A 26,923-nucleotide genomic window follows, 5' to 3' on the forward strand; every position below is an offset into this window, starting at 1 on the left:
TTAGCCTGAAGTGTTTCAGTTCTCAAGAAAATCCCTGTGCCTTTTATCATTAATACTTTAAAGAGAAAATGGGGGATAACTGGCTGAGTTTTTAATAGACTATGGTGTTTCGGTTGGGGTAAGTACAGAATGAATACTCTATGTTAACTAGCCAGTCCAGTTTGCCTGAATGACCCATCAATACTCCATCTCTCACAATAATAGGCTTTAAACATTGGGTGGACTAGATCAGTTTCTGACTAAAATACCTACTTGATGGGTTAGCTTTTTTGCACACAACAGAATACTTATCACATGTGAGAGGTGCTCTGTGATTTTGGAGGAAGAATTCAAATTACACATGCAAAATTGGGAGAGTGGTTAACTTTGAAACTGTAGGTGCATCATATATAAAATTTGACCCAAACTTTGTCACTTTATGATCCTGTTTTAGGACTGATTAATCCATTCGTCATTTTGAATGGTGAGCAGCTATTCTCTTCTGAGCTTCAAACTGATGCTTGTTTCAGTTTGAAGAAACTTTGCTTTGGTAGTCCTCTCTCATCCTCCATGTAGTACCACTGACCACACAAACAATGGCTCTTGAGCATCCGTATTAGACCACTGTCTCTTGGCCGCTTCTTTCTCCTCTTCACAGTTGGTATATGCTAACTTTTTTCTTTCTGACTTCCACGTTTCTTCCAGGGTTATATGCATAAAAGCTGATGAGATATTGCAGTCTTTGCTCTTGTTTCTATAAACAGTATTGCATTGTTAGATAATATTGATAACTGACAAATTGATAAAACAGGCACAAAAGGAGACTGCTGAGTGTATGTCCCTGGTGAGTGTGTTACAGGTCATCCCCTCTGCCTCATCTGCAGAGGATACAAGTCTGTTACAGCCCCAGCTAGAGGGGCCTGGCTTTTTCGCTCAAGGTGTAGCAGCTCCTGCTTTTAGCTCTGGATGTCCCTGGCTCAGTCCCAAGATGACAGCTGTCTCAAAAGCACTTGCTGAACATATCTGTGCAGCAATTCTGGAGAGCTCTAAGTGAGGCTGCATGCCTATAAAAGAGGGAATTACTTGTTTTCTGTAAATACACCCAAATATTGTGATCTAGGTAGGATATTTTAATATGCCCATCTCTGTTGTGGTATCTAGGCAATGGTGAGCACAATATTGATTTTTAAAGAAACAAAAGTTACACACGCAGCTTCTTTCCCTTTGGTAAGAAAACATGAACTAGGGTGGTCGGACCAAATGCACCCTTTGGGCGATAGATTGACTTCTTACAAAGAACGGCCATACTGGTCAGACCAAAGGTCCATCTAGCCCAGTATCTTCCTGTCTTCTGACAGTGGCCAATGCCAGGTGCCCCAAAGGGAATGAACAGATAATCATCAAGTGATCCACCCTCATCACCCATCCTCATGCAAATCTTACATAAAGTTTGCATGGCCTTATACGTGTAGGATCATAAACTGGGATTATTTTGTGGCACCTGAACTGAACCAGTAGTCTCTACTTTTGGAATAAGACTTAATTGTCTTTAGTCTGGTGTGGAGTTGTCTTCTTTCCCCAGCCCCCTCTTTGATTCTGTTGGGGTGAGAACCGTACATAATTTCACCTTTGTGCAATTCATAATTATGAATATTTAATTTGCTTTGTTTTTATTAATTTAGGGCACACTGCTTTACATCTTGCAGCAAAGAACAGCCACCTTGATTGCATCAAGAGGCTTCTCCAGGTAAAGTAAAACGAAACTGATTTTTAGATCACTAACATATGTTCACTAGCTCTCTTGCACCACTGCTAAATGTGGCTCTTTTAGTTCGACCACTTGTTCCACCTAATCATCTGCACCAGAATCTTGCATTCTTGGTGTCCCTCAGCTTTAGGGCCCTTCTTCCCTGGTCTGCGCCCCCTGTCTAAATTGGGGAAGGATAGCATAATATCCTCATTGAGGTCCTTGGGTTTGGAACTTGTTTCTCCCACCCCCAAACCCATAGCAGTCTCCAGGATGGATTCCATGTGCATTGCAAGGTCTACCCAATTTACTGCTCTTTTCCTAAGGTAGCAAGTAAAGAGGATTGCAGGCGAGGAAATCAACGTGACTGGCACAGTAGCCCTGCTTGCCTAGGAAGATGGTGGAATGTAAAGCAGCGATAACAGATTTGAGATGGAGGAAGTGACTGTAGTCATGGCACTTTGCCTCTGCTCGTCTCTTGAACAAATATTTAGAGTGTGCCATGGGTTGGGGGTTAGTGGGATGGACCTTGCAGGGGGAGAGAGTCAGAGGCATTAAGGGAAGATGGAGGACAGAATAGCAAAGGTAACCTCTGGCTGAGCCAGCAGAGGAGAGAGCGGGGAGTTGAGAATTAAGAGTGGTGTAGACAGGACCTGCAGATGGGAAGAAGTGGGGGCAAGTGGGTGATGTTGAAGGAGACAAGGTAATAGTTGGAAAGAGAGAATTTGGATATTGAGAGATGGGACCCAATGGTCAATGGCAGTTTTAATCGAACCAGTGATAGCATAGACAGTGACATCCAGCTGGTTATGCTGCATGCAGTAACAGGTTAATTCAACTACCAATAGTGGATGGATGTGGGTGGGTGAGTATGAAAGTACCCATTCACTCACTCAGCTGGTACAGCAGCTAACTGCTTTGTTGGTTATGTATTATTTATCTCTTTGTAAACAATTAGAAACCAGTGAGAATGCAAGAAATTGGTAGCATTAGTTTGTTCATGCTCTGATCACACTCCTCTATTTCTTTGCGGACTTGCTTTACGTGATGTAAGCTGTTACAAATGTGAGGAAGGCATAAGATCAACACATGTCTTTGAAGTTGAGTTCAAGAAGACTAGATGTACATCTTAAATTTTAAATGTATTGGCTTCCTTTATTGAAGCTGATAATGTATTTGCAACTGAGCCCACTTACCCAGCAGTTTTGCTAAAGTTTATAGATAGATGTGCTGTGTTTAAAGGCCTGGAGCTAATATTTTTCATTTTAAAAACCAATTCTTTTAAAAATACCACTTTAGTTTAATGCATAATATTACTAAAGTTTTATGTGCTGAAAAATGCCATGTTAAAGAACTGTTAAGATTTATTACTTTAACTAGGTATGATGGTAAAAGTATTAAAGGAAAGCCAGGATTTTAAAATTATTCAGTTATGGCTTTTTGAAAAATCCTGATGAAGATAGATTATAATTGTATTTATTATCTTAATAGTCACTTCATTTAATATACCTAAAGATGAAGCATACATTTTCTTTAACAAACTGCATTATAAAATGGGTTTGTTTGTTTTTTTTTAAATAAAATTTGGAGGTGGGGATTTTTTGTGAGTACTCTTTACACAAGACAGCCAGATATAGACTGTTCTGAATGTATAGTTTCCTTTATTCTGCAACTTTTGATCATCTTCATTGGCCAGGAGGGTTACGGGGTCATGTCTTCCTCCCAGGAGTGTTGTCTTCCATAACTCCAGTGTATGTGTTTCAGCAAGTGGGATGCATGCTAAAGTAGTTAGGATTTATTGAGAGGAAAACTATTCCTTCTAATGATTAACCCAGTGTTTATTGGTTTTTATGGCCTGGAACATCTGTGGTAGTTCATAAAGCTGGTTGTCCCAAGAGGTCATCCCTCTGTACTTGCAGCAAACAAATGCTTTGTGTTCTTTTATTTTTCTCTAAGCATTTTCTTCTTCTTTCTACAGTCTAAATGCCCAGCAGACAGCATTGACAACTCTGGGAAAACAGCTTTACATTATGCAGGTAACTTTTCTGTTGAAAACTTGTTATCCACTCTCTCATTCTGGCATTTACACAATCCTAGACATTCTCTTTTATGCTAGAGCTTGATAAATGTTATCACATAAATCCAGTAACTCCTTGTGTGATTTTCATGTTATGGCTGGAAAAGTAGTCAGCACCGCGGTAAGATACATTAAAGTAGGCTCTGCTTCTGTTTCCTCATAGAACTACATTTTCTTCACTTTTCTTTTAATTTTTTCTTATTTATAGCTTCTTGACATTGTTTCAGTGTGTCTGCTTTTTTTTTTTTTAAAAGTTACAATGAACTCCTTGCTTAAATCAATGGCATCTCAGTTTTACTGATTGTAGTGACATATGGCCAGTAGACTTCAGCGTTGCTACACTTCAAACAAGTGAATCAAACGTATTGCTTTTAAAATCATGTACAGTTAACAGGGGTACTCATGAAAGTGCCAAGAAAGGTGATATAATGTATTATGGGTCAAGTTGTTCATGTTTTTGGGCAAAAAGACTATCCTCTTATGCTACTCTGGGCTGTGATTACAGGTTTATTTTAAAATATAATTTGCTTTTCTCAATTCATGCTCTTTGTATTCTGCCCACCCTCGTCCTGCTTGGACGGTAAAAAAAGACAAATCAATTTGATTGGTTAGTTCTCAGACACTAACATAATGCTGCAGTCTTTGGTTTGCAAGAAGGCAGGGAAACATCTAAATCTGCAAATGCCCTTTCAGTGGATTTTTTTAAAGAGAACCTCTAATATTTTTCAGTGTGAATGTTTGAGTTGAACTCTTTGATGCTTCCACCATTATACACTGGCAGTGCAGAGACAATAGACTTTTTAAAAATGGATTTAATTGATTTTTATTCATTTTTTTTCAGCTTCATGTGGCTGCCTTCAAGTAGTTCAACTTTTGTGTGAGCACAAATGCCCAATTAATGTCAAAGATTTGGTATGTACTTTATCTCACTGAACGCTTTAAAATGGTTTTCCATCTTTCAATCTGGCAAACGTCTATTACAGCAGTTTCTAAGCAATACTTTTTCTAATTTCCCTTATTTCCTTTGTGGGGAAGTTGCCTTTACATCTGACCTGCTGGTGCACACCTGGAAGAGAAGTGCTTCACCACCTAATGCAAAAAAGACCAAACTTGCTGCTCATGAAAGTGAGGGATTTGTGCTAGCGGCCAGAAACCGGCATATGGCCTTGATCCAAAGCCCATTTGAATCTGCTGGAGTTTTTCCGTTGGCTCAGGTTGGCTGTGGTTGAGGCACATTATGTGGACAAGTCCTGACCAGCAGCTCTCTTCCTTCTGCTGCCTTATTACTTACTATTTGTATTACCGTAGCATCTCGGAGCCCTAATCATGGACCAGGACCCTGTTGTGTTAGGCACTGTACAAACACAAAGGAAAAAGACTGTTCCTCCCCGCAAAGAGTTTGTAATCTAAGTATAAGACAAGAGACAACAGATGGATACAGACAGGTTGACAGAGGAATACAAGGAAACAAAGACAATATTGGTCAGCATAATAGGCTGTGGTGTCAGCAGGCCAACAGCCTAAGTGTTGTCAAGCTTTTTATAGGCTTCACAACTGATTAAAAGCTTGGTGCCTAATTCATTATGCTAATTAACCTGTCGAGAGAGTTGCTGGAAAACAGCTAAAGACTATCCCATCTCTAGTATTGAAGAAAATGAAAAGTCCCTCTTCTTTTATAGAGAAAAGCTGTCAAATGAGTGCCATAGAATCATAGAATATCAGGGTTGGAAGGGACCTCAGGAGGTCATCTAGTCCAACCCCCTGCTCAAAGCAGGACCAATCCCCAATTTTTGCCCCAGATCCCTAAATGGCCCCCTCAAGGATTGAACACACAACTCTGGGTTTAGCAGGCCAATGCTCAAACCACTGAGCTATCCCTCCCCCCTATATGTGCCAGCCCTTCTCTTTTCCCACATTTGTAAGGCAAAGGTGGCAGCTATAGTGAGCCCTTGCAAGTTAAATGTATCTTGAATTTGAGGTGGTGAATCATCTCTTGTGTAGCACAGATTATTATACAGAGTCATGTTGTAAAGCACACTGTGGACTGCACCCTTGTGCTTGCCCTGCTAACACACAACCCACTCCACATGTAACTTGTATATACTCTGGGGGTGCTGGAACAATTTTTATAACGGGGGTGCTGAGAGCCATTGAACCAAACTCTAAATTCTTTATATAATGGAAACCGCTTCAAGCCAGGGGGTACTGCAGCACCCCTAGTTCCAGCACCTATGTATATACACAGTGACACTGAATACTTGCTCATGTTGTTGAGTTTGGAATAAATGGTTTGCATTATCATGTTGGGGAGACTGATGTTCCCTGTTCCTCCTTATTAGCTGGAGGTAAGGGAAGCTCTTTGTGGTGGTGTGGAGTTTTTTGCTTTCAATGGAAACATGCTATGTGGACATGAGGGTATGGTTAAAGAGTGCCCCAGGACTTGGCATGTCTTTTCTCTTGAGTGTGTGTGGGGGTGGAAAGAAATATGATGCTTAACCTTCTTGTAAAACTATTTTTTTTGTTTACGGACTAGCTAACAAGAGATTGAACAATGTATATCCATCTATATATCTTAGGCCCTTTTATTGCCTTGGCTGCCATTACCATAGCATCTGAGCACCTTTCTATCTTTAACGTGTTAACTTCACAACAGCTCTGTGAGCTAAAGAAGTGCTGTCTTCCCCATTTTATAGATGGGGAACAGAGACATAAAGACACTAAGTACTTTGCCCTAGGTCAGACAGCATATCTGTGGTGGAGCAGAAAATTGAACCCAGGTCTTCCAGGCTAGCACCCTAACCACTGGACCACCTCCTTCTCTGAATCCATAGAGACATTGTGGATGGAGTCCACTTTTGCTGGCTGTACTCTGTATATCCTTTAAGGTTTCAGAGAAGTTAATTTAAAGTAGAGTAGCCACCATGAAATGTCCATGGACAAAACAAATCACTTAGTTGCACCCAAGCTTTTGAGGTCCTCCTATAAAATTATACCTTGCATGACAAAAGACTGGTGGCATTCCAGAGTTCAGGCATAAAAACACTCATGCATGCTGTCTGAACTCAATATCATTTCTCCAGTCAGAGAAACTTCTTCCTTCCCACCTGTCGTATCTGATATTGGGTCTATCACAAAACTTATACTTAGAATTTGTCTCACTTGAAGACTTATCTTGTCCTTTTGATTCTATTTACCTAATTCATGTTTAAACTCACCACTTATTTTGGAAATATTTCTTAAGAAATTAAATGATTTATCTAGGACCTTAGAGACCTGCTCTGACCTGCTGTAGAGTTAACCAAAGAGCAAAGGGAGAACCAATAACCAACAGCATTCCTAAAGCTGTGCTGATTGATATCTCTGTGGATGCTCAGGCGCAAGGGATTAAATTAAGCCAAATTACATTGCCACTTGTTTCATAACAAACAAAAGAAGAAAAATCCATGGTTTATGAAGGGGAAACTGGATATGCCTTACAATCCATGCTCTGTAGAAGGAAGGGTCATAATTAACGTTTAAATTAACTGAGGGTTGGTTTTTTGGGGGGGGGGTGAATGAATTCATTCTTGTTCATAGTTTCTTAAATGTGTTCCTAGGATGGGAATTTACCCCTGTTGTTCGCAGTACAAAATGGCCATGCTGAGATATGTAGACATCTTCTGGATCATGGAGCAGACATCAATTCCAGGGACAAAAATGGAAGGTACAACAAAATAGCTTTGTTGTATTAGTGAATTCCATGATATTGACCTTTTGAAATTAAGTTTTTTTTTCTTTTTTCATCATACTTCCCCAGAACTGTCATTAATAGTAAATGTTGACAGTTGTATAAGAGGTTGTCACCTGGCTGTGAGAGAAGGCTTGGAGCGTGTGCGGAGAGTTATGGCTAAAGTAAAATTTGAAAGGGTAAATACATAGGGCCAGCTGGCCCCTTTAAGACAGTCTTCACACTTCCAGAGTGGTGTAAAATGGGAGAAAAACACACTTAAATATCCCTCCTACAAGAATCTGGCCAATAACATTCATATACAGTCTTTTGAAGGCTGCTTGGTTTTCTCCATTGGATTTTTTCCCATGTCTGGCTTGAGTCCACATTTCCAAGTTGGCTCCAATAACTACAAGACATGTTTCCAGAAGGATTTTTCCTGTCTAAAAGGCCATTAAAGTACTGTGATGATCAGATGCTGGAAAACTGCAAGAGAAGACACAACAAAGGACTCCACGATGGAAGTGCTGGAACTGGGGTTATTTAGTTTGCAGAAGAGACGAGTGAGGGGGGAGTTGATAGCAGCCTTCAATTACCTGAAGGGGGGTTCCAAAGAGGATGGAGCTAGATTGTTCTCAGTGGTGGCAGACGACAGAACAAGGAGCAAAGGTCTCAAGTTGCAGTGAGGGAGGTCTAGGTTGGATATTCGGAAACACTGTTTCACTAGGAGCGTGGTGAAGCGCCAGAATAGCTTACCTAGGGAGGTGGTGGAATCTCCATCCTTAGAGGTTTTTGAGGCCTGACTTGACAAAGCCCTGGCTGGGATGATTTAGTTGGGGTTGGTCCTGCTTTGAGCAGGGGGTTGGACCAGATGACCTCCTGAGCTCTCTTCCAACCCTAATATTCTATGATTCTCTATAGCTGCACCATTTAGTAATACGTTGGATTTATAGGCTCATGATTTGTCAAAATTGCTTTTTAAAGAAGAGCATCCCAAGAGTATTTCCCCACTTTTTCTTTTTACAATTTTGTTGATGGAATTTACATTTTTAAAAAATCTTTGAACTGTTTTATAAACCAGTATTGAAATTGCCAGAGCAAAATGGATTGCTGAGGAGATTTGGCATTTACACATTGTAATGCACGATAAGATGATTTAGAGCACTTTACAGCATATGGGAAAAATAAGAGTTAGCCCTTACTTTGGACTGATACAGACTAAGTGCATTAGAGCAGTGTTTTGTTGTCAGCTTTTCTAAGAAAAGAAGAAAACTAGCCCCTTTGTCCAGTTGCTGAATGGCCTTGTCCTTGTTTTGAACCTACAGTGCTGTCCACTCTGAGAGGTCTCTCTACCTTTCACTTACAGGCTTTCTGTTGATTCTATGGAAACTCTCTTGAAAGTTCATTGTCCACTTGTATGAGAGCATTTCACTCTTCAGTAGACAGCACAGTAGTTATATTCCTGCTCTTTTTAGAAAACAGTAATGGTGAATAGAAGGGAGGAAGATGATACTAAATGAGAAACTCTGTTTTTCTTTCTGCCCTCTCCTCCTTGTATGAAGACTAGCTGAACGTATTATATATCTGATTTTGTGGCAATATGTATCACTAATTTATGTAAGCTCTCTTAATATGAAAAAATAAAAATTGGGATTGTCCAACTTGAATATCCTGTCCAAATTCCAGTTGGGCAATTACTCTAAAATCATCTCTGCAATTTCACTTGAATATGATATTCTTCACTTTCCTCCCTTCCACTACTATTTTAACACACTGCTGTGCAACTGCCATCTTTCCACCGTGCTTCTGCCCCCAAGTGGTGAGTGAAAGGAGTGCTATAATGTTTTGACAAATATGGAAAGAAACAATTCATTGCCATAAAAAGAACAGGAGTACTTGTTGCACCTTGGAGACTATTTGATTTGAGCATAAGCTTTCATGGGTTACAGCCCACTTCATCGGATGCATAGAATGGAACATACAGTAAGAAGATATAGATAGATATAAATACACATACAGAGAACATGAAAAAGTGGAATAAGAGGCTAATTAATTAAGATGAGCTATTATCAGCAGGAGAAAAAAACTTATGCTCAAATAAATTTTAGTCTCTAAGGTACCACAAGTACTCCTGTTCTTTTTGCAGATACAGACTAACACGGCTGCTACTCTGAAAAAAATTCATTGCCATGATCGTGTTTGCCATTGTTCTTGTCTGTTCCTTTCAAAGCACAAACTAAAAAACACCAATCTATTAGACCTGTTTTCAAGCTGAGGGCAGCGTATTTTTCACAGGAGGGTAAACAAATGCTAGTATGCAGCAAAGTACTTTTGATAAAACTCTTCATCCCTGCAAGTAACTTGGAAGGATTTTAAAAAAATACAGTGTACTCCTGCTGCATGCAATCCACTATTCCAGGCTCTTGACACTGTTTGTCAGTTGCCTAACCTTGGAGTTGGGATTGACTGCTAAATTTTTTTGTGGGATAACAAGATATTTTGGTTTTCTAGAGGAGATTTGAGCTGTCCTCCTTCACTGTGTGTCTTTTCAATTTATTTTGCTTTTTGGCTGAAATGAGTAAATCTCCATGACTGTATCTGCGTTCACTTAAAAGCAATGAGTGAAATGCAGCTGTATTCAAATAGATGCTCTTGTCCTGCACCATGACTCTCAGGGCTGTAGTTTGATCTTGGCTCTGGCATCTGACAGCCTTTCTAATCAGAAGCTGCTTCTGTGCCAGTTTCCTTTCGAAAACTGGACAGCCTGCTGATAAAAGCTGCCCATCAGGTACCTCCTCTTGGAAGTGCAGTGATGAGACTCAAGATGGAGCAAGGATCAGAATGCCAAATTCCTCAAAAAGGCCCTAGGGGTAGGGTGGGGGCTGGGGTGGGAGCAGGTGTGTGGGGAGAAATGAGGAGAGAAATTGTACATGTTGATTTAAAAAAACAAATCTTGGATTTTATGGATGTTTGTCCATGACTCAGGATGTTTTTCCCAAAAAAGTTATGTGACAGAGCTACCGCCCTAAGAGTAGAATCGTTACACTTGGGCTCTGTGTGTTTTCTCTAGAACTGCTTTGATGCTGGCTTGTGAAGCTGGCGGCCTTAACATTGTGGAAGCCTTGGTCAGAAAGGGTGCTGACTTCAGCCTTGTAGATGCCCTTGGACACGATGCCCTACATTACTCCAAGCTCTCTGAGAACGCTGGGATTCAGAGCCTCCTCCTGTCGAAGATCTCTCCGGATGCCGGTATGTGAGAGGAAATAATGTGTCAGTTTGAACTGACCAGATCTGTTTTCAACGAGAAGTGAATTTACTTTTTGCGCTATCTTGAAATGAGCTAGTTCTTGCAGGTAATTAGCATGCTGTTTAACTTAGCACTGCACCCAGTTTGCAAGGTGCTTCCTAAAACACAGAAGTGATCCCTGCTCCAAAAAACTTGCCAGATAGTGTTCCATGGGGCTAGTGGAGCAATAGGGAGCAGCTATGAGGAAGAGGAACAGAGGGAAATTACTGCAGTAACATAGCAAGGGCTAGCACACAGCATGGAGTTGGGCTTTTTATTCTGTGAAGGGAATAAATTAAAGTTCTTAGCTCGCTAATTTTGTTTACGCTTCCCAGTGATGGATGTCATGGAGAGGCTCTAATGTAGAGAGGGGAGTAGCCTTGTGGACTCTTTTCAAGAAGGGTATTCCAAGTATGTAGGCAGCATGAAAGAAATGCAGGAGACTTGTTGGAGAAGAAGTAGACAAATGGGATATCCAGGCTGGCATTGCAGGCAGGCAGTCAGGGTGGGGTGGGGCCATGCAAAGACATTATTGCTTTTTTTCTTAATGGTATTTAACATAAAACACTTTTTTCCCCCTCCCTGCTCTACAGATACGAAGTCACCAACAAAGCCAAAGCAGGTACTTGTCTCTCTCATGTTACTTGAAAATATTCAGACTATACAGGTCTGTGACTTCCTGTGAAAATGATAAATGGCATATGCTTAAAAGCACCAATAAATGTCACTCTGAGATTTACCTGTAATTATAATGTTCTATAGTATGAATGTTTGAGTTGCTCATAGTAGAAGCATGTTGCAGAAATATATTGCTTTAATAGCTTTTTTCTCTTTTTTAAACTTTGCCTTTTACAAGATTCAGTAACCAATCAGCTTTGGGGAGGCAGGAAAAGGGTGCTGGGGGGAAGGGTGTGGTTCTGTGGTTAGGGAGAGGAAGCACAAACTCTTGTGGAAAAACTCAAGAGTTTAGGCCCCAAGGCTGGACTTTCTCACACCTTGATTATGGAGACAGACAAAGGCAAAACTTTTCAACAGGAAACAGATATTCCAGGGTTACAAGGGGTATTGCTGGGATGCCCTTTGCTGGAGAGCCCAGTGGTGAAAATCCCACCAGGTTGAAGCAATAAAAATGCCCTACTAGCACTTATTAGGGGCATAATATTTTGGAGGGTGCACACCCTATTAAAGTGAGAAGCCATGGAGTGACTGATTCAGGCACTCCCCTTCCAGAAGAAATAGTTCTTTCATGCTATCCAAACACAAGAGTAGTTGACGAAGAAGAAAAATAATGGCCATTCGTGGTCAGTTAACTAAGCTGTGAACGAATGATGTATTTGAGATTACTAGTAAATGCTAAACCTTTCATCAGCTTGTGCTTTTTCACTAAATCTTTGTTTTTGCTGAAGCATGAATTGCAAAGGGGGTGGGGGCCATCCTTGTCTTCAAGCATGCCTAGTATCTTGCCTACTATAGCAATGTAGTTATTGTGGAGAAGCTTGAATGAAACAAGGAACAAATTGCTCAAGTTATGTGGGGTTTTTAATAAAACTGCTTACTCAGACTTTACTAACCAAATTAACAAACCTCCATTCTCTGGCCTGTGAAACTTTCAGCATGACCAAGTCTCTAAATTAAGTTCAGAAAGAAGTGGAACTCCAAAAAAACGCAAAGCCCCACCTCCTCCTATCAGTCCTCTCCAGGTAAAGAAAAAGTCCAAGTTTGAACATTTTGATATTTGTAGTGGGATGGGAAAGATCCAGAGCACAGTGTGAATGATGCTGGCAAAATCTGCTGTGTTATTTTATATGTCTGTCTCATGTGTTATGAGTAGATTTTTTCTAAGGTTAGGATGACATCTTGAAAACCCGTATTGGTTACAGTTATTAAGAAAGCTGCTAGAAATGTGGCATGGTCTAAAAGCTGCACATAAAGGTGGTCTCTTTTGATGAATGGCTTAAAATGCACTTCCACATACAGATGGCTGTAGAAATCTAATAAGGGGAGAGAGCAGGAAAGATATATAATATGGGATTTAATTACAGCTTAACAAATAGGTTATTAAACTGAAACATTGCTCATGTCTGGAAATAATGCATGTGTGCTGCTGGCTAAGAACAGCATTGAGTAATTAGGTTTGCTCTTTGGTGCTAACACAGAATTATTGCATATGTTAACCCAGGCAGTAGAACTCCCTAATATATATATACACACACACACGCACACACTTCTTTTTCAGTTCAGTGATTTGTCCTCTCCACGTTCAGCAACCTCAACTCCAATTGCTGGAAAAGGACAGGTGTTCTTCACTGAACAAGTATGCAAGGTATATTTACTCTTGCTGTTCTGTCATTTTAATAAACTTTGGCTGTATTTAAGGGGATAAAAATATAGAACTTTGATAATCCACATCAGTGACTGGGAGATCCACTGTGAATGGTTGAATTTTGATAAATAAATGGTTTATAATGTGCGTAAAATCAAAGGGCATATATTTTGTAAACTTATTTTGATATTTTCTTTCAGTAAATGTGGTGGTAATTCATAATAAATGAGTAAATGTTTTGCATCTTAACACACAGTAGCAAGTTATTTAGTGCTAACAAAGTGCCTGGCATGTTCATTACATACAATAAAGACAGTCCTCATTCAAAAGATTTCATCGGGATGAGTAGCCACTTGCTACTGTGTGATTTCACCCTGTGTTATCGAAGACTGTAGTCCTTTGATGTTTTAAATATATCATATGCACTACATTGCATAATTTGGCGCATAGGCAAAGACTTTCAAAACTGCCTGCGGGAGTGTGGATGCCCAGATCACATTAATTTTAATGGGAATCGGGAGGCCAAATCTCTTAGGTGAATTTAAAAATCTGGCCCCTAACTTTTAAGGAGTGTTGTTTGGAACAAGACATCAGACCCCAGAGCATCCATTCTGCAGGGCTTGACCTCATTCCATACTCATTTCTGTGAAGTCTAGAACTTCTTGAAGTGAAAGGGTTGTCTCCTTGTGTCTCACAGGAAGAGATCAGCTCCATTCAGCGAGATAACAAGGATAGATTGAGTGATAGTACTACAGGTAAGGTGAATAATAAAGCCTTCTTTAATTCTCAGAGCTTATTCTTTTTATCAACTGTCTTTTAGAACCATTTAAATGTAGGAATAATGCTAAAGATATTAGAGAATGGTTTCAGCATTGTAACTCTGTAGAAAAACTGACGTGCCAGTGATTAAACCGTTTTTAGAAATCTAGCTAGAAATAATTCCTTCATTTGGCATATTAATGGTGTCCCTCTGGGACATGCGGCATTGGCCTCTGTCGGAAGGCAGGATACTGGGCTAGATTGACCTTTTGGTCTGACCCAGTATGGCTGTTCTTATGAAAAAAAACAAAACAAAACAAGTTCACACCATCTCAAAGTCAAATCATATTTTATGTGAAAGGATAGTGACTGTAGCAAAAGCAGGAAATACGTCATCACTTCAGTTGTTTTAAATGGTTTGTAACCATTTTTTTTAAAGGTGCTGATAGCTTACTGGATATAAGTTCTGAAACTGACCAGCAAGATCTGCTTGTATTGTTGCAAGCAAAAATTGCTTCTCTAACACTACACAATAAGGAGTTACAAGACAAATTACAGGTATGTATTACATTTATGCACCTAATTCAAAGGAAAGGGATCTTTCAGTTCTTGAATAGCGGAATAAAGAACTACTTTGTTTTATAGTGATGTGCTGTGAAGATAAATTAAAAGACAGTTTGTAGGTAGTAAGAGTTTCAAGAAATCAAGAGGAAACTTTGACTTCGAGTATGAAATCGTTTGCAATTCTCATTTTCCCCATAAATTAAATGATAGCCTTTTTTTTTTTTTTTATAGATGGAGTTAATTATTTCAGAACTCTGACTAATGATTGAGGGTTTTCAGCATTTTAACTCTCATAGCTTTTGATCCTTTTTGTGCTTCAGAAATCATCCCAGGTATTTAGATGCACTTAGCAGCCAGTATCTTCCTTTGCGTGCTAAGCTTTGCTGAAAATCTAGCCCACAATGTTTTCATTGTTCATCTCTGTAGGGCACAGTAAGAGTTCCTTACTTAATCTACTCAGTAACATATATTGTTTTATAAACACTAATGATTTTTATGCAGGAAAAAGCACCCAGAGAAACAGAAATGGATTCCACCCTAGATTCCTATCATTCCACCCAAACAGAGTTTGATCAGTCAGTGGATAGACAAAGTCAAACTTCAGCTCAGGAGCTAAAATCATCCTCATTAAATGCAACACAAACTCAAGAGAAGTCAACAAGCAACAATGAGGTAAAAATTAAGCGTCTACAAGAAGATTTAAAGGATATACAGAGGAAATTAGATAATTCCGAAGCAAAAAGAGAGTACTTAGAGACCCAACTTCAGTCTAGAATCCCAGAAACAATTAATTTAAACAGTGCAGATATTTCTGAAAATAGCTCTGATCTTAGCCAGAAACTTAAAGAAACCCAATGCCGGTATGAAGAAGCTATGAAAGAGGTCTTGAATGTACAAACGCAGATGAAATTGGGCCTTGTTGCTTCTGAAAACAAAGATACTTACTCGGATGTCCATGAACTGAGGGTTACATGTGAGGAAATAGAAGTGCTAAAGCAAGAACTCAGGAAAGCATTAGAGGAAAGTGAAAGGCATAAAGAGAAAGTGAGAGAGCTACAGGAAAAACTTGAAGAAAGAGAGCAGAACGTTGCTAGCAAAATGTCTATAGAAGAATGTGAGGAAATAAAAAATTCTTATTGTTCAATAATTGAGAACATTAACCAAGAGAAAGCTTTGTTGATCGAGAGATACAAAGAAGGGCAAGGAGAAATCAAAAGGCTACAAGACAAGTTAAATCAGATGCAGTTGGAATCCAGTGATGAAGCTCGGGAGATAAAAGAAGCAAGGGATAGAATGATAGATGACCTACACAGACAAGTTAGTGAGCTGTCTCAGTTGTACAAAGAAGCACAAACAGAGCTTGAAGATTACAGGAAGAGGAAAGTATTAGAGGATGTAGCTTTGGAATACATTCCTAGAGATGAGCATGAGAAACTGATGTCGGTAACAAATTCATTGAAAGATAAAGCTGAAGATGCATTATCTGACATGAAGTCCCAGTACACACAGGTATTAAATGAAGTAGCTCAGCTCAAGCAACTGATAGATACTCAGAAACAAAACTCTGTACCAGTTGCTGAGCATCTTGAGGTGGTAACTGCTCTCAGGTGTACGGCAAAGGAAATGGAAGAAGAAATAAATGAGTTTAAGGAAGAGCTTATTAACAAGGAAACTGAGGTAAGAAATCTGCAGAAGGAATTGTTGGAAGAAAAAGCTGCAATTAAGGAAGCAATGGTGCTCAGAGCTTCATATGAAAAACTCCAGTCATCGTTAGAAGGTGAAGTTAATATTTTGTCATCCAAACTAAAGGATTTAATGAAAGAGAAAGAGAATGTGTCCGTAGATGCTGCACAATTGAGAAATGAAGTCTTGCAATTAAAAGGGGAAAAAGAAGGTATTCAAACTCTCCTTGAGGGCAAGGAGCAGGAAATAAATGGACTTTACCGTAAGTACCATCAAGCTCAAGAAGATCTTCTTGACATGAAAAGATATGCAGAAAGCTCGTCAAAGCTAGAAGAAGATAAAGATAAAAAGGTTAGTGATTCATTAAAGAGATTGGGTTTCCTGGATGTTTAGACCTTATAAAGCAACTTGAGTAACGCATGCAGTTCACAGCTCCATATTAAACAAAGTGTCACGGAGTATAACTTTTGAATACACCTTTCTGTCTTGTAATCTAAGGTCCCAGAATCCCATCTTTAATACTGATAAAAGCTTGTTTGGCTAAATGCATATTTGACCCTGTGGAGATCCCCACAAGGAGAGCTGCATGATCTGTCACTGTCAGGTGAAGTCATATGTGGCCCAGTTGCCCAAGTGCTTGCACTCCTGTTTTGAAATGATGGACGTGGGAGTTAGAACAGGGAGAGATCCACAGGGAGAGAAGTTTTGCAAACCTAAATAAAGATGCACAAGTGACCAAAGATCCTACAGTTCTTATTTTACCCAGATCATTTCACCCATACCTACTCATCTTTTTCCATAATTGGGATATCTGAGAGCACAGAGTTCTTATAATAGAAAATGGGCCACAGATGTGGTAGCTGGCTATATAACATTTTGCTGGCTCTGTATACTTGGCCCAAGCGAGCTGCATTTCTGTCTTCAGACATAGATGTATTCAGAGGCTGTGCCCATAGAGTCAGTAAACGCAATACCTCAATGGTATAAATATTGCTTCACGTAAGTTGTTAAAGCAATGAGTTTCCATTTGGAAATGTGAGAATTCTGTACAAAAGCAAATTTGCTAACAGAAACGGAATGCTTAAAATGATCAGGATGGTGGAGGGAAATTTGGCAGTGAGCCAAGAGGCTTTGGTGGGGAGGGAGCTGGAATGGTGGGTGAGATGTAGGCAGAAAGAAGAGTAGTATGCCAGAGATTTGGGGGGAAGGAAATAGAGGTAGAAAGGTAAGTAGGAGAGAAACAATTTCTGGGAGAGGCAGATGGAGAGAGTAGCCAGCTGGGAGGACCTACATCTGCGTGCATTCCTCCCAGTACTGGTGAGGAGCTAGAACTGCCTACTGGCTTGCAGAGTAAGGAGGCGGCACTGCAGAGCTGGCTGAGAAAGAGCTACATCCCTTTGTGTAGACAAAGGGTTGCAGCATGGTGGGAGCACTATAACCTTTTGTTTACCTAGTAGCCGCCTTGTGCCTCAGACCAAGGTAGGGTTGCTTTTTCAGAATTCAGAAAAAAAGGCACAAATGTTCTCTAAATAAAGCACAGCAAAACCATATTTCTTGCATCCTTTCACGTGTACTATTTTTCCTTGATAGATCAATGAGATGTCCAAGGAAGTTTGCAAGTTAAAAGAAGCATTGAACAGTCTTTCTCAGCTTTCCTACTCAACCAGTGCGCCCAAAAGACAAAGCCAACAGCTGGAGGCATTACAGCAACAAGTGAAACAGTTACAAAATCAACTGGCTGTAAGTGTCGGTTTCTTAACTGATAAACTCCAGCTGCTCTGATTGCTAATAGGATGTGAAGTCTTCCTTACAGTGCCCAGTTAAAGTGAAGCACAACTACTGAGTACGAGAAATGGATGCTTAATGCAATAAAGTGATCCCTTTTATTATATGCTATAACTGATAGTAGTGAATCCTCATTATTGTCACAGCAATGCACTCTTTCGGCAATAATACAAAACTGAGTTACTGTGTTCCAGTATATCCCCAGAGATCTCACACTTAGATCAGTCAACTTCACTCCATTTTCTGCTCTGGAGATACGGGAAATAGTGCAGCAGTTCCCAATAATTGAAATGATACTGCATTATACAGAATGCAGTTGCTTAAGCTACTGTGTTGAGGTTAAGCATTAATTGGCATTAAATGGGTTGATAAAATAATTATGGCACCTCCTAAGCAGATGTCATCACATCTCAATACATTTGTTCATTTTGCTGTGTCACAACTAAACTAAACTGTAGCAGAAATGCCACAGCTTTAAATGGATATCCAAACCTCTGAGACGCTGGGCTGTTAGAGCAATGTTTAACAGTTGATCCAACATGTTATAACTGTAATAAAATGTGGTGTACTTGTGTGGCATAAAGTACAGAGCCAGTTTGCAATGGGGTTTTGTGTTGCTCAGAAAGGTGCAGATTTAGTCATCAGTTAAGATCTTTTTAAAAAATAATTAAAAGCTAAAATAAGCCTGATATTTTCGGAAGAAATCTTGTGACAAGTTTCTATCCAAACAGGCCCATATTTTTTTTTAAGAAGATGATAATTTTTCTCAGAATTGTGAACTGCTTTGAATGGTTTTAAAATTGGACCTTCAATGGGGTTTCCCGTTTACAAGTAAGGGGCCCAGTCCAGCAGAACATGAAGACTTCCAAGCTGCAAAGAGCCGAAAAGCATTTTTTAAACCACAGAAAGCTCTTGCTGTGCGTTACGGAGCTGCTCTGGCAGTGCTTAAAGTGGGTGTGTTGGGAGGCCTGCCAGGAGTCGCAGACCTGGCGCCCCCCCCCCCCCAAAAAAAAAAAAAAAAGTTAAGACTTGAGCCTGGTTGCTGAAGAGCATACTTCAGGCATTGTCTTACCAAAGCTGCTGCTCCTAGATTATGAAATACACCTCCCCGCCCCACCCTGCCCCCAAACACAGATCTTTTTTTCAGATCTCTTTAAGCACCAAGTTCTGGGAAGGAAAGCTCTTGTATTTGAGTTCCCAACCTGCTGAGCTACACCGCTTTCCTGGTGCCTGTTGTTCCTTCTCCCCAGTCAGGCAGCAGGAGTTAATGTGGTGCTGAGCTAGAATTAGTCTCTTTCAGGAATACTAGTGGGAGCAATAGACGTAGTAAATCATTTAAACAATAAAACATTTAGGCCAGGTCTACACTAAAACGTTAGGTCAACCCAGCTACATCACTCAGGGATGTGAAAAATCCACACTCCTGAGTGACATAGTTAAGCCAACCTACTCCCGGTGTAGATAGCGCTTGGTTGACATATGAATTCTTCTGTGAGTAGTGTCCCAATGGGTGCTCCACTTCAAGTGCACATGCGCCTCTCAAGCCTGTGGTTGGATATTTTTCAATTAGCAGTGTCCATTCAGCCTGCACCTGTGCTGTGTACAACCTAATGCTGCACTCTGAAGGCATATACGGCTGCTCAGGCAAACCACCCTCAGTTCCTTCTGTATCACCAGAACTGAGCTCTAGTGTGGCTGCCTCGTGCATGCGTCAGCGTGTTTTGGAGTTGATGTTTAGTTGAGTGTTTCGAGTTAAGGTTAGTTGTTAATATAAACTTAGCTAGTTGAGAGGTTTTCGATTTTCCTCCCCCATTTTTTTCTGGAGACCTTATTGGGCCTGGCCGAGCATGTTCCAAATGCTGCCTCTTTTGTCAAGAAGTTATCCTGATCGGTGTTGGCTACAAAGTGTTTCTGTTGCTTGGGAGAGTCCCTTCTCTCCCAAAGTACAATTTTTGCCTGGCTCTAAAATCTAGAGCTCGGAAGAATCAGGAGACCAAGCTGAACATGATGATGATAGTGGAGCACTCCCTTCGACTGGCTTCTGAGTCAGGTCAGGAGACCCACCCACTTTAGGTTGGGGAGGTTTAGGTTGGATATTAGGAAAAACTTTTTCACTAGGAGGGTGGTGAAACACTGGAATGTGTTACCTAGGGAGGTGGTAGAATCTCTTTCCTTAGAAGTTTTTAAGGTCAGGCTTGACAAAGCCCTGGCTGGGATGATTTAATTGGGGATTGGTCCTGCTTTGAGCAGGGGGTTGGACTAGATGACCTCCTGAGGTCCCTTCCAACCCTGATAGTCTATGATTCACTTTCCCCCATACATCTGTCTCATGACAGAGGCAGTGCCCTTTCAACTTTGGCCAAGTTCTTGCCTGAGAAAGGGAAGATCTCAAAGGACTCAGGGAAGACTCCAAAGAGGAGGAGCTCGGTCTCCCGCCACAAGGAGCCAGCTCCCAAGAAGTCCTGATTTCCTGCTAGATCTGTGGTGTAAAAGGCCTTGAAGTTTCGACTGTCTACCATTCAGGTGAAAGACACTTCCTGTGGTACTGATGGAGCAAGGAGATCCTGGAGTATCTGGTATCATCTGCTTCCAGATCAGCACAGACTACTTCATATTCAACAATGGTGCCTTCCCACTCAGCTCAGTCAGTACTGACAAAATTGAAGCGCACATCATTGGCCCTGGCACCTATGTGCACCAGATCAACTGCTGCATCAGTACCGACCTCCTCAATACCAAAGGAATCTGTTACTCCAGGGACTTGTTGAGTGTTAGGGACCCACTGCTTATGGTTTCTGAACTATTCTCAGTACCAAGACCCCAGTCTCTGGATTACCAGTGTTTCCTGGTACCACAGGATTCTCCATTCTTTTCACTGGGGCCCCCTCCGTTGAAGGACACTGAGGAGGATGGAGATAACTTTCAGTCAGTCTCCTGCTTATCCCTGTGAGGTTCCCCTCCGCATCATTACAGGAACCCATACTTTGACAAAGACCTCCTTGCCCAGGTCTGAGATGGCGGTATCAGTCTTGCATACCATCCCGACTCCCATAAGGGCCTTCCTAGGAACCATCCTGAGATCTCTGGGCGGTGTATCAGCAGCAATTTGCCAGAACTCTGGCTACACTGCATCAGGAAACTAGAGTCATATGGTCTCCTGTACCAAATCCGAAACACAAGGCAATCTTTGAGGAACAGGAGGCTACTGAGTACAAAGAGGTTACCTCCCAAGCCCGTATTTCATCTCCATCTCTGGACGAGTCAGTCACGCCTCTACCACCTTCAATGACTGATGGATTTTGTCAATTCCAGGACCTTGTGAAGTGGGTGGTGGGTACACTCCAGATATCTCTTGAGGTGGTTAAAGATTCTCACTTCATAAGCTCCTGGACATTTTGCAGTAAGTGATGCCCACCTGGGTTGCAGTATCCATGAACGAAGCATTTCTGGATCCAGCAATGACTGTCTCGCAAACTCCTGCCAGCTTGTAAATGGGCAGATGAGAAATATTAAGTTCCTCCCAGGCACTCAAAATTTTTATTTTCCCGCCCTCCTAATTCCTTGGTGGTAGATGCTATAAATGAACAGGATAGACAGACAGGGCTGTTCCTTAGAGAAGAACCAGAAAAGGTTGGGCCTGCAATCCTCCAATTTCAGATTGCAAACTATCAGATGATCATGACCAAACAGGACTACACAAAGTACAAGAAATTTGCATTCTTTATTGAACATCTTCCACAGGAGCATAGAGAACACTTCCATGCCACTATTAAGGAGGGTCATTTATTAGTCAGAACCTCTATCCAAGCATCCTTGGATGCTGCAGATACTGCTGCTAGATCCATATCCACAGCAGTTGTCATGGGCAGGGTGTCCTGGCTCCAGTTGTCATGATTCCTGAGAGAGTCCAGAATACAATTGAGGACCGCCTGTTTCCCGAGAAGAGCTTCTGACCATCAACTATGGTTGAGTCCCTGCTTACACTGAAGGACTCCAGGGTCCCTGCTCAGATCTTCAGGTATATACACCCTACGGGTCTCAAACTGCCTCATAGATCATGCCTGGCTCAGTTCTTTGGTTTTCACAGAACCACCGAGCCTGCTAGAAAAAGATTCCAGAGGAAAAGAGCTTCCCACCCTCCATTCAGGAGGTACCCGGTACAGCAGTTTTGAGGGTTGGATTGCTATCTTAGACAGGCTATTAATCTACTGGTATTATTTCCTAAACCAAATAAACCTCAGCGGGAGACTTCACTTCGTACGTTAGATATATGATAGGCATTGGCCTTTTATCTGGATAGGACCAAGCAATTTTGGAAATCACCTAAACTCTTTGTATCCATCACAGAAAGATTTAAGGGGTCCACAATCTCTTCACAGACACTGGTGAGATGGATCTCTGCGTGTATTATTGCTTGCTATGATGCAGCTGGTGCTTTGCCTCTTCAGAGGATTTTAGCGCACACTACCAGATTACAAATAACTTCCACAGCATTATTCAAAAACATTTCCAGTGTCAGAGAGCTGCAGAGCTGCTACATGGGCTTCAGTGCATACCTTTTCTAAACGCTATGCCTTGGTCTGCACTGTCAGGTCTGATGCGGCACTTGATTTTGCTGTACTGTCTTCAGTCTTAAACTTGATTCCAAAGGTCCCCTCTCCCTATGAGGATACTTCTCGGGTGTCATCTGAAGTGGAGTACCCATAGGGTGCTCCGCTACCTACCCTCTTTCCCCTCTGCTTCAGACTGTTCTTGTTGGACATTCGCATTGAGAAGGAACTGCGGGTGGTTTGCCTGCCCAGCTCTGTGTGACCTGGGAGCACAATACGAGGTAGCATAGAGCACATCCGCAGGCCAAATGGACACTGCTAACAGAAAATCTCCCATCAAGGGCTCAAAAGGCTCATGCACACCTGAAGTGGAGCACCCATAGAGACACATCTCGAAGAACCACAGTTACTGCACAAGCTGAGTTGCCTTTTCTTCCATTGACCTAAATACTGCCTCTTGGGGAGGTGGATTAACTACAGCAATGGGAGAACCCCTCCCACCGCTGTACTTAGCATCTACGCTGAAGCACTACAGTGGTGGTGTAGCAGTTTAAGTGTAGACATAGCCCTACTTAAAAATGAAGGCTTATGGCCATCTCGTAGCCTGCTGCCAGAGTTCTGTAGGAGTCTCTCATCTCCAGCTGCTTCCTTTCCTCCACTGCCTAACCACGAGAGCTGGGCCAGAAATGGTTTTCCCTTTCTGTGAAAAGTTTTGAGATTACAAGTTCCACATTGGGATGAACCCGAGACCTTTAAAAGTGGTGTTTTAATGAGCGTGAATGAGTGAGAGGCCAACACACCCTCCTACCCAAGAATAGCCAATAGCCTGGTGGTCAGGAAGCTTGCCTGGGATGTGGAAGTCCCTGGTCTGATTGGGGCAGAGCATGGACTTGCCCTGACCCCAGGCTACTGGCTATTGTGGGGTTGGTGTCTCCTCTCTCTCACCCCACTGATAAGTTTAGGAAAGGGGTGGTATAATGTTACGGTTGTATGGCCCACTTCTCTCAACCTAGTTTCTAAAACAGAACTTCAGGTTTACTTGGGAGATGGTTCTTGGGCCACAGCATTCTGTGACCACAGAAGAGGGGCTTGTCTTTGGCTGAATATGTAGTAATTTGCCAGAGCTCCATAGGACAGGACCCTTATGAACCTCATCTGCACTAAGAAATCTACTCATTGCTGACAAAGGGGTGTGGCAGTGGGTGCAGTTGAACTGTTGCTGAAAACTGTTTAACTGCAAGTGGTTTAGCTTCCTTGCAGAAAAACCAGCTACAGTTTCAGAGACTGTGGCTCACTGTGGTTTGATCCTGTCTGTCTGCAGCTAAACCATTTTGAGCACCAATAACAGCTGTACTATATACTTTCCTGGTGAAGATAAAGCTATAGCCTCTTAGTGGGCCATACACTTCAAAGGGACCTATTTTGGCTGGCCCAATTGTAACATACTGCTTGGTGTAATGCATGCATGCAGATGAGCACTATAGTTTTCTTATATAAGTAAAGATACCATTTTATCATAGCTGTCGAGATCCATGTGCTCTAAAACAAAATGTGGTGTTTTTTTTAAGTGAATTTGCATGCACATTCCTTGACTTGGCATCTTAATATTTTCAGGAGACAAAGAAACAGCACCAGGAGATTGTATCAGTGTACAGGATGCATCTTCTCTATGCTGTGCAGGTATGATGGCATATTTCTCAGTTACGTGAGATATGTTGTGTTTTAATGTAAGAGGTCCCTTCTGCAAATCTATAATGAAAATAGCTTCTTATTTTTTGGTTACCCTAGACAAAAAGTCTGACTATTTAACAGAAATTTAAAGCAACATCCTCTTAAAAAAGATTGGGAGTTGGGGGGTTAATATACTTTTAAAACTACTCATTTAAAATTTATGAAAGAGTAAAAAGGTGCTAGAATTAAACGTACTTTTTCCTCTTTCTGTCTAGGGTCAAATGGATGAAGATGTCCAGAAAGTGCTTAAACAGATTTTAACAATGTGCAAAAGCCAATCACAAAAAAAGTGAAACAAACTGTTTGTATTGATTCCTGTCATGCTGCCGTGGTGTTTAGCTAGGCTCACCTTAACACCAGATTTAAAATTGGCAACCTGCTGCTTTTTTTTTTTTTTTTTTAGTGAACTGGATTTGTCTCTGCCAATCTTCCTGTTCATTCTATGTACTATGACCTAACACATCTGCACATCATCTTCCTTCCCACAGAGTTTTCAGAGTACTGTTTTCATATCCAAAATGCAAGTATTTTTCAGAGCTGTTGTTACTTTGGCCACCCCAGATGTAAAGTGTGGTCCGCAGTGTTGTGTTGTGCTTCATAGCTTCCTTCTTCAATATGGAGATGCTTTCAGGGTGGGCTACAGGTCCCAGCATGCAACACTCCATCTTGACACAAATAGTCACACCTCCTGGGTAAAGGTGAAGTTCTCCATTCTGAGTCCTGGTCCTGGATATTGAAAAGGAGGTGGGGTGTTCTAGTCTGCTCAGTGTTTTTGCCCTTGCATCCTTGCATCTTCCCAGATGTGACCTGGGGTTGGGCAGTGTTCATTCACCCATGTAGTAATGAACAAAAGCAGATATTTGTGTGAAATTTTGCTTAGTAAGCCAGAACATCAAGCAACTAAACTTACCTGTAATTTGTTTTATGTTTAACAAGATTAACATGGATTATGAGTTACCATGTCCGCTGTACACTGAGTATATAAAATCCATGCCGTACATCTTTATATTTAATTGCATTGTCTCAATATTGGACACAATAGTTTATAACATAAACAAAACTAATTTAGAATGTAAAACCATAAATCAGATGAACCTCAAAAGTTCTGTACAAAATAACCCTTTTCAGTAGGTCAGACTCTCTATGCAAATATTCACACTGCTGTTGGCCATGGAGCTCAGGAAAAAATAACACACATACTTCAAGGGAAACAAGGGATTCTAGTGAATGCAGGATGTTTACAGTGAGACTCAATGCCTCACAATTCTTCACCTCACTTTTGTAAAGATCTGCTCTTCAATATATTTTTATTGGCCCTCCAATGAAATTTTTTTGTAACTAAACCATTTTGCTACATGATGTTTGCATTAAACTATATTAACAAATATTTTAGGTAACCATGTTTAAGGCTCTCTTTTTACCCAAAGTATTCAGCTAGACTAGACTAAAGCATAGTTAAGTATTCTCAGCTCGGAAAAACTGTGTAAAGTCATAGATCTGTCAGCATATCCAAGAGCATTGAAGTGTAAATGACCATTCATCCTGCTCTTTCATCAAATGCAGGAGAACATGAGACATTTGTGCTGTCATCTAACAATAATTTCTACAAGTGTCTTGGGCAGGAGAGGGCATCACTGAAGCCTTTGTCTGTCTTTAAGAATTAAAAGTAGAATTGGAAGTGCTTCATGTGGTAAAATGACAGCGAATAGTAGAGAACTAAGGAAGAATATTTCTAAGAACACAGTGCATTTAAGGGTTAAAACCATTCTAGCTTGCAGTTTCAGTTATGGCATTGGTTTTATTCCTGTTGATGGAGATATTTCCAGAGCTACATAATCTATGAACTTTATAGACTCCTAATTTGACAGAATCTATAGTGCCTCAGGCTTACTTGGACACACAGTGCACTTACATCAGATAATTCCTAACAAGGACAAAGCTCAAAAGGATTAAAAACTTTGCATTATTTAGACCTTTCTGTTACTTTTCTTAGGTTGTTTAACTAATGATTGTTAATTTTGGACAGTATTTTCGTTAGACAATTTGGAAAATACTCCAAAGAAATGTGAAAGGACGACTTTTCTGTATTGCAGCAATTGCATGCTTGAAATTTTTAAGTAAAGTTTAAAACTTGATGAACCATTTTGTAGTTTGCTGTTCAGATTTAGTCTTCTACCTTGTTTTGTTATGCATATTTATTACAATTATCTTTGTGAAATATTGAAAAGTATACACTATAGCATAGCATTTGTTCTTGTATGTAATTTACAAAATGTTTCCTTATGCAGCAAATAAACTATTTCCATTTTTTCATCTTTGCTCTTTTTTGTGCATTCAGCTAGAGGTTGTTTGTACTAGGGGAGATAATGCTATAGTACATATTTCAGTTATATTAAACAATATAATATTATGGTTGTGTAGCTGTTAAATGTGCAGGGCCAGCTCCAGGCACCAGCTTTCCAAGCAGGTACTTGGGGTGGCATTTAGAATGGGGCGGCAGCCCGTGTCCCACGGCGGCAATTCGGTGGCAGGTCTGCTGCTTTTCCTGCTGCAGCAGCTTTCGGCGGCAGCAATTCGGCAGCGACTGCTTGGGGCGGCCAAATTGGTAGAGCCGCCCCTACAAATATGTAAGTAATTAAGCTTCTGCTAGCTGATTAATAAGGTTAAAGCTGTTTCTCAAATGGACATCCTCCTAGAAAAATGAATTGAAGAAAAGAATGTAAGCCAATTAGT

General features: G+C 40.8%; 1 protein-coding gene across 9 annotated transcripts in view; it reads left to right on the forward strand.

Annotated features, from left to right (window-relative positions):
• Positions 1–26,503, forward strand: part of RAI14 (retinoic acid induced 14) — a 135,095-nt gene extending 108,592 nt beyond the window's left edge. For 6 of the 9 annotated variants that reach the window (XM_048850651.2, XM_048850649.2, XM_075128417.1 and 3 more), the window contains exons 5-18: positions 1,662–1,726; positions 3,705–3,762; positions 4,645–4,715; positions 7,400–7,506; positions 10,580–10,758; positions 11,389–11,417; positions 12,409–12,495; positions 13,032–13,118; positions 13,816–13,873; positions 14,317–14,435; positions 14,943–16,475; positions 17,715–17,864; positions 24,074–24,139; positions 24,406–26,503. In XM_048850651.2, the coding sequence (XP_048706608.2) occupies positions 1,662–1,726; positions 3,705–3,762; positions 4,645–4,715; positions 7,400–7,506; positions 10,580–10,758; positions 11,389–11,417; positions 12,409–12,495; positions 13,032–13,118; positions 13,816–13,873; positions 14,317–14,435; positions 14,943–16,475; positions 17,715–17,864; positions 24,074–24,139; positions 24,406–24,483 (2,687 nt within the window). In that variant the 3' untranslated portion in view covers positions 24,484–26,503. The remainder of the gene's footprint in view (positions 1–1,661; positions 1,727–3,704; positions 3,763–4,644; positions 4,716–7,399; positions 7,507–10,579; positions 10,759–11,388; positions 11,418–12,408; positions 12,496–13,031; positions 13,119–13,815; positions 13,874–14,316; positions 14,436–14,942; positions 16,476–17,714; positions 17,865–24,073; positions 24,140–24,405) is intronic. The other 3 variants (XM_048850647.2, XM_048850645.2, XM_048850648.2) reach the window with 3 other exon arrangements.
• The last annotated feature ends 420 nt before the right edge of the window (positions 26,504–26,923 follow it).

Source organism: Caretta caretta, chromosome 5, assembly GCF_965140235.1.
Source record: "Caretta caretta isolate rCarCar2 chromosome 5, rCarCar1.hap1, whole genome shotgun sequence".
NCBI lineage: Eukaryota > Metazoa > Chordata > Testudines > Cheloniidae > Caretta > Caretta caretta.